The 8154-nt window shown below is 35.1% G+C and overlaps 1 protein-coding gene across 2 annotated transcripts in view; it reads right to left on the bottom strand.

Moving 5' to 3' along the window:
- The window catches only part of ZNF280D (zinc finger protein 280D), a 50519-nt gene extending 43431 nt beyond the window's left edge, over positions 1 to 7088 (bottom strand). For both annotated transcript variants that reach the window (XM_009321589.1, XM_009321590.1), the window contains exons 1-3: positions 6950 to 7088; positions 3032 to 3097; positions 2554 to 2924 (exon numbers count right to left, since the gene is read on the bottom strand). In XM_009321589.1, coding sequence (XP_009319864.1) covers positions 2554 to 2924; positions 3032 to 3097; positions 6950 to 7088 — 576 coding nt within the window. The remainder of the gene's footprint in view (positions 1 to 2553; positions 2925 to 3031; positions 3098 to 6949) is intronic.
- Positions 7089 to 8154: the final 1066 nt, after the last annotated feature.

Genomic DNA, 8154 nt, shown 5'->3' with positions numbered 1-8154 from the left:
GAATGAAGACAATTCAAACTGAGGACATGAACCAAAATACAGATAGTATACAAATGACACTAAGAAAAGCAAATGACATAATGTGGCAGGAGTGATATTAAAAATCACAGAACTTTGCCCAAGAAGCTAAACTACAGTACCTCACTAAAAAAAAAAAAAAGCACACCAAAACAAGCCTCTTTCCCCATTAAAAATATAACATAACCAAGTGGCAGAAACAATGCAAAAACAAGAAAACAAATTATTCTAGATAAGGCTAAAACTGGAAATACAATTCTGAATCTAGAAAAGTTAAGTTGAAAAGATGGAAGACTCGCTTTCAGCATTTCTTAAGCAAGGAAAAAAACCCAGAAAAATCTTCCTAAAGGTACTCAAGAATTTCTTAACATCCAAAGAATAGGATGTTACATTTAGGATAACTTAAGAAATTAAGAGCTCATGAAAGCTATAATCAAAATGTCAACGCTGTAAATAAACCATATTATATATAATTTCAACAGTGGAATATCTATGCACTGAATATCCCAGAAAAGAATCCATTACTTTCTAAAGCATGTCAGTCTAACTTGGAATAGACAGAACTGACCAATACATGGTTAGAGATCCTTTTCCATGCCGTGTACCTTGAAAGTCATATTTCAGGCTGCAACTTCTTCAAATAGGTGTTTCTCTACTCTGCCAGGTAAGAACAACAACCTGCAGATTTTGGCAAAGTAAGACTATAAAAACGTAACTGAAGTCTCATCTGTGATATTCCTGTTGAAAGTATACTCGATGAATGAGAAAGAACTCTCACAAAAAGAAGTGCTGTGTGTATAGTCTCTTTAAAGGAAATCACTGTCTTGACAAGTTACATCCAGCTTACATATACCTTTTGGAGAAGTTCAGCTTTCCTAGGTCTGTTCACTCTAAGGTTTTCTAATAAAAAACAGTGTAGAAGCCACTAGCAGCTTCATCTATTAAAACAAATATGAGCATGTACGGGCAAGGGAAGTAAAGGAGAGGGCCTTCTTTTGCAGTAAAGATTCTGCAAGACATCCTAGTACTCCTTTGAAGAATTTAATAAAGCATACTATGTCATAAGTAAACATTTATAAAAATAAAATTCACAGGCTTGAAATATGTGTATACACTATGTGAAGTAGCAGATGTTTCTCTATTAAACTGTGCTGCTTTATAAAGACAGATTTAAGAGAACTCCAGAGGCAGTCTAGATATCCTACCAATATCTGGACTTTTGATTTTTTAGGCCTTCTTAGATACAGTGACAGACTGATTTAGCTAACTCACTTCACCAGACATGCCACAATTTCTCTCTGCAAACTATCAATCAACTACTGAAGACTCAAAATTGGAAAGTATGAGTTCTTCCCTAATGAATCTGCCAGAAATTCAGCTACTCAGTTGATAGGCAGCGATTCCATTGCATTATTTTTCTTAAAATACAACCCCCCATTCGCAATGATTTAGCCACAAGTCTTAAGAAGAAGATCTAATTCTCATGTTTTAATGGCCTTATAAACTATGTTCATTCAGACTGATACGCCTGTTCAGCAAAAGCAGAATACATTAGGCTGCATGATTTTTATTTATACCAAAAGACTGACAGCTGGGACAACTGCAGGTGTGTATATTTGCATGGATGGTGGAGATGGTGCCTACTGTTGGGCTTCATTTTAACCTGACAGTAGTGGCTAATATTATAGGCACACTGTCTAACCAGTTCCAGCTTAAATTATTTTCAATAAAGGTATCACATCATAGTTTACCTCATACAAATATGAAATTTTAATCTTCATTCTTCCTCTCTCACAAATGTCCAACAGCTAAGGCAATAAAAACAGCATCTAACTTGACTCCCTGAAGTTATCATTCTGAGGTTCTGTGGCAATCCAGGAAGATCTATGATACATGATCTATGGGCATAATTCCCTTGGGCTTTTCAAACAAGTATGTTGCCGAATTGTTTCATGTACTGACCCTGAAACTTTTGGTTGCTTAAGTCCTCCTTACCATACTAGTGTTTCACTACATGTGAACCAAAAAGCACAAACACCTAAGGAGATACCACTACAGCATTCGTTTAAGAAGTGAAAATCCCAAGAGAGGCACTGTAAAAATCAGGTGGGAAAACCCGTTACTTTAAACACCAAATGCAAGCTATTTAAAAATTAAATTATCAATACGGAGGATCCATCTCTGAGCAGAGAAATCTGCAAAATTTAAAGAATGAGAATTTCCACAATTTCTCCACAACCTAAACAAAATAACATAAACAGTACTGATTTCTCTTATGCCTAAGATTTTAATTTAATGTAATTCCACTGTTACTAAAGCTATCATTTTTGAGTCTTGCAAATCAGTATTTTCAAATACATATTTTAATTCACCAGTGCAAGGTCATGGTCCTAGAATCTTTACAGTTTATACAATGCTAGGCTATAATCTAGTCCAGGTCTTCAAATTACTAGACTGAGTCAGTATGTTCCTCATTAATTTATTCAAAAGTAATTGCACCTGAGTATTTTACAGTTTAAGGGAATAAAAATTTACCTGATTGAGTATTACAGGCTGTGCTGTTACAGTAGTCACGGGCCTGGATACAGGTTGAGCCACTACAGGAACCATGATATTTCTTGATACCGGCTGTGTCGTCACTGGAATCGTTACAGGTCTGCTAACAGGCTGTGATATTCCAGAACTTGACCCAGGCATCTGCTGTGTTGATAAACATCCAGTAACTGGTCTCTGCAGTGTTTGTGAAGTTCCTGAAACGTTCACTGGTATAGATAATGGCTGAACTGCTACAGAGCTAGCTGTAGGTCTGGATACAGACTGAAAGACTGATGAAACAGGCACGGCACTGGGGCTGGAGGCAGGTGTTGCATAATGGTGACTGTCAGGCTTGAATGTAGTAACTGTACCTGTTGCAAAGGATTCCAAAGTTATCTTTATATAATTTTGCAGTCAGATGTTTCATAAGTGTTGTGGATTTTTTGTTTTTAATTACCATATTAGGACAATAAAGTACCTCTACTGGGTGCACCATTCTGTATCCCCCTTCGTGATGAGCTGAGGTTGACTCTGTTCAATATATCTGTCAAAAGTTACATTTATCTTAATTGCAGTTAAATTAATAGCTTAATTGCTTTTCAAATTAAAAGTAGCATTCATATCCACTAATTAAGCCAATTAGGATTTGACTTATAAATTAGAATATTATTTCGAACATAAATACCTGGCAAAACAAAGTGTCATTTGTACAAATTAAGGTACGTTCTTCTACTCCTCTTCTCTTAGGTTAAGCTAGTTCACCTAAGAATCTCAGTTTTTATTTTCTTGGAGATAGATTAACACACAAATAAGAGTGAAAACAAAAAAAGAACATTTCATAAATACTTAGCTTTGCTGATTATAATGCATTTATTCACTTCTGTTTCTCATATACATAGTAAGTTCCCCAAATACTAGAACTGCTCTACACTAAAGGAAGCATTTTCTCTAAACCAGTAACTACACAATTTGCTTCTGTATTACAGGAAAATACAGTACTTACAAACTTGTTTTTAGACTCCCATTTTCCAGTGTGAAAGAAAAATCAACAGACCAGCAATCAAAGGAGTTGTGTTGGAATCGCATTACAAGAGAACTGATTTTCTTACATATCCTACATGGTTGTCTATGACCAGAGTTCTAGCTCATCAGAAACACATGGAATTTCTTATATTTGATGTTTACTCCCTAACTAATGCCACGAATATTCCCTGTTTTATGTCTTAGCCTGGGGTTTCTGATCATTCCAGAATGTTACAAAAATATTCATGAAATCAAAATATTTTTCTACCACCAGATTCTCAATTCCATTAGTGTTGCTGTCAAGTTTCTTGCTCTGACATGTGAAAATATGCATATGAAATTAGATTGATCCTCCAATATCTAACCAAGATTTAAAGTACCTTCTCAAACCAGGATCAAATTACATCAGGATCTCAAACAATAGATCTCAGAGTTATCTACACATTGTGTTTAATAACCTTAAGGCTGTTTCCACCAGCCATGGTTCATTAGTATACACTACTCAGGTTGATAAATAAATCTAATAGCAGTAGAGCTCAGAAGATCACAGCTTTCAACCTGCCACCTGCATTTAGATCATACTAATAAAAAAGCAGCTGCAACCAACAGATCCAAACAGGTTTGCATTTTTTAAGATATGATGAAATTTCGTCCTGTAATAGTAATACTACTTTTACTTCAACACAACACTAACTACGAGCAAGGATTAACTTAGTTCAGGATTTAGCTGGACACATACTTTTTTGTGTGTTAATAAATCTATACCTCACATTTGAATTCCAGAGTGAAATATAACTAAAGCCTTCATCTACCTACAAAAAAAAAAAGCTATCCTAAAAGTTATGTCTCACAAAGCATATTCAGCTTCAGACAGTCTGATGTGCACACAATTCACATCCTAAAATACAGAGGTAGATTTTATTGTTTTTAAAAAAGAACATTTTAGGAAGCCAGTGATTTGAAATTATAAACTAGATTTACATGACTCAACTGATTCATCATAGACTTGATGTGCCCTTTCCCCTTCCCCATCAAAGCGTTATTTGTCCTGTTTAGGTAAAAGAACACTGAAGTATAAGAAAGTTAACATGCAGAACAACATTCTAAAGTAGCAACAAATTACAGGTTTGTATCATTACGAAAAGGGAAGCAAGAAAAATGAGCAGTAACTGTACGAAAAATGAGCAGTTGCAGGAAACGGTAAAGGGAACAAAGTGTGAATTACTTTCATCCCAGTCAAACTAACCCTCCAGTATGTCCAAAGAGGCACTTTATTGTACATGACACTGTGCCAGCAGGTCAAAGTTGGGTTTTTAACTATTTCCTTCAAGTTTTCCACACCAGTCTGTATAAAAACTGATAACTGCATTGTCAGGAAAAGGTTAAAAAAATTGCTATGTATTGCAGAAAATATACCTTTCAGAAAAATTAAGAACTACACACGAGTCTCCATTTGTCATCTAATTTTTCATCTGATCAGACAGGAATTTTCTCAGGTAAAAACTAAACAACAGTGATAAGCAAAGTTGAGTTCACTGTGTCTTGCCTATCACCAATAACAAACTGAAGCCTGACTACTGCCAGGTAGCACTACTTACAAGCCAGAGAAGAACTGAGGTCATTCTTCCATAGCTGTTTTTGATAGTGAAGTAGAAGATTACAAAGAGAAAAGTTGAGGAAAGGGAAGGAAAAGAGATAAAGTAAAAAGTTATACCATAAGTGATTTTACTTATGTCAGGACTGAGTATGGACAGCACTAGAATAAGATGCATACATTGTAAGTCTCTCTTTTACCAAAGTTCTTGAAGTTGCTGAATCGTATCAAAATTGTAGTTTTCACCTGAACTATTTCTATTCTTTATGACTAAAAAAAAAAAATCTTGAGAATACAATGACTGCAATGAAACTTGGCATATTTGTTGTTCCAACATATGCCTAGTGCCTTAATAGTTGTTCTGTGCCATGACCTACTGCCAATGACCCACAGCAATCCAGAGGTCTCTGGACCTCCCAAAAAACAGTAAGGGTATTTTTCAGTCCTTCTAGAAGTTTGTAACTGCAGAAAACTTCTTAGAGTAATTTTAAAATAGTCTTCAAATTTTCAAGAGGATCTAGAATATTTTTAAAATATTCAAAAATATTAACCCTTAAGAATTATTTTCAGGTGAGAGAACTTTAACATCAGCTTCAGTATTTCTTTAATATTAAAAACATAATTTTCCACTTTTTTAAGCTAGTGTAAGAAGGATTAGACTTACTATCCCAGTGAGTAACAAAGTAAAATAGAGTTCAGATGCAAGATAAAAGTATTGTGAACTAAAATGACTGAACAGCTAATAATAGCTCCAAAATCCATGCAGCAGAGTGTGACAGAGAGCCTAGTTTAACATTTTGTCTTGAGATTCTTCACTGCAAACTATACACCTTCAGAAAATGACTGTGGAAATCTTGGGTGTAAGCATAGCAGAGATGAGGCAGAAACTGAAAGCGGTAAACCTCACCAGGCAGTCTTGTGTATTTGATAGCTAGAGAAACCTTAGGTCAAACCTCTTAACAATTGACTAAAAGATGGCTGCATACAGAAATAAAAAAGTTTCATTACTAAAATTAATTTAAGTAACAAAAATAACATTCTCCTTTACTTACCTGCCAAAGCCCAAGCACAGGACAAACATGGAATCCTGACACATCTGCTGTCATCACAACCACCTAACCTCACTCCCTGCACTGCCTGCATTAGGAGAAAACTACAGAACTTGATGAAAAAACCTATTTATTTTACAGGGGATGAATGAATTTATTAATAAAAATCTCTTACTTAACAGAGAGGCTTCTACTATTTCCACATTAATTACTTTTCCTGATTGTGCTTTTATTATAGATACTTAAGACAGTTACCCTGGTTTTGTCAGAATGATGTCCACCCATTCAGACTGTCCACCAACACTTGAAATGTGGCGTGGAGGAAAAAGAGGGACTGTAACATGAAGACTTAAATTCATGCACGTTACTTTAGTAGGGAGACACTTCCAAGTATCTAACTAAATATCAACTATATTAAGAGCAACTGCATGCATGGTTTCAGCATTGTATATATTGGACTTTTAACCATATTTTAAATGCTAAAACCTTCAAACATCCTTGTTTTGACTTCAGAGATTTAAGGTTAGAGGTAGACACAGCTGTGCATAACCTGGGTTTTAAGACAGAATTTCTTAAGAATTTCAATTTTCAGTATGACAGAGAACTACAGAACAGCTTTAAGATGTAGAATTTCTTAAGTCTTACTGTTAAAAATTCTGTATTTTCAAAGTAAGTTTAAAGTTTTACACCTTGAAATATTTGTTTTAAATTATGGAAAATGTTATCTTACATGTACTAGCTGGCTTCGAGCTTGAGATTTCCCCAACAAAGATTGGCTCATCATCATCATCATCCTCCTCCACTTCTTTCACTCTCTTTTGCCATGGTTCTAGCTCCTCTTCTTCACATTCCATAAATAATTCTGCCATCTTGAGACTAGACAGTAAAAAACAAAACATACACACCAAAACATTCAGTACTTTCATGAAACAAATGTTTCACCGTTCAGTAAAGATTACTGCACTTGATGATAATTCCCATAAAAAAGTCTTCCCTCCCCACCCTGCCCCCCGCCATGTTCTATACAGGTTGAACCTGATCTGATATAAAAGATCTTCAAAGATCGACACCACAACACCTTTCTGATAATTATCTGAATTCTCATCTTTGCTATTAAAGGTGACAAAAGACCAAAGATATCCTCTGCATAATTTAACCTATTTTCGTATAATCCACCAGTAACCATCAGAGGAAGCCTCTGACACCACAGTGAAAGGTATCTTCTAAAAAATACTCCTATTCCAGGTAAGTGATTCACAAGAAATGTGAAGACCCTGCTATGAAGCAAGGGTAATACACCTGGCACAACTGAGTTACTGAAACACTCGTTATAGCTTTATTCTCTTTGCATCTAAAAAAACCCAACCCAACCCCACAACCTACCACAGCCCCACAAATTGTGTAAGATTTTGCCAGGGCTTCCCATATAGTCACTTTTTCTTTAAAATCCAACAAAACCAAAACAAAATTCCCCAAAACCCACACAACAAAAAACAAACAAACCACACACCAAAAAAGACCTCAAACAAAAAAAACCCATAACAACAAAAACCCAAAACCATACCCACAATGCATTGCATAGTGTTTTCATTATCCATTAGGACTTGACAAAAGTTTTGCATAGATCTCATTAGACTGAGTCCCTTATGCTTGGAGACTTGCTCTTGCAGTAAGGAAAAAAAATGTCATGTATGAAAATAGTAATGAAAATATGTAGCTTTTGGAATTAACCAAATTACAATCAGCATCTCTAATCGTAACTGGTTTTGCTTTTTAAGTAAACAGTGATGGCCAATGAAGTTTTCCTCTTTCTTTTCACATCCTCTAACATAATCTGGAAAGTATTTCTGAACAATACAGGAAATAAGAAACTTTTATGTTTCTTTACACACACTACCAATAATCTAATTTGTAAAGACCAGCAATTTCATAAAA

This window comes from Pygoscelis adeliae, unplaced genomic scaffold (genome assembly GCF_000699105.1).
Source record: "Pygoscelis adeliae isolate BGI_AS28 unplaced genomic scaffold, ASM69910v1 Scaffold183, whole genome shotgun sequence".
Taxonomy (NCBI): Eukaryota; Metazoa; Chordata; class Aves; order Sphenisciformes; family Spheniscidae; genus Pygoscelis; species Pygoscelis adeliae.
This window is presented reverse-complemented; position numbering and strand designations above follow the sequence as displayed.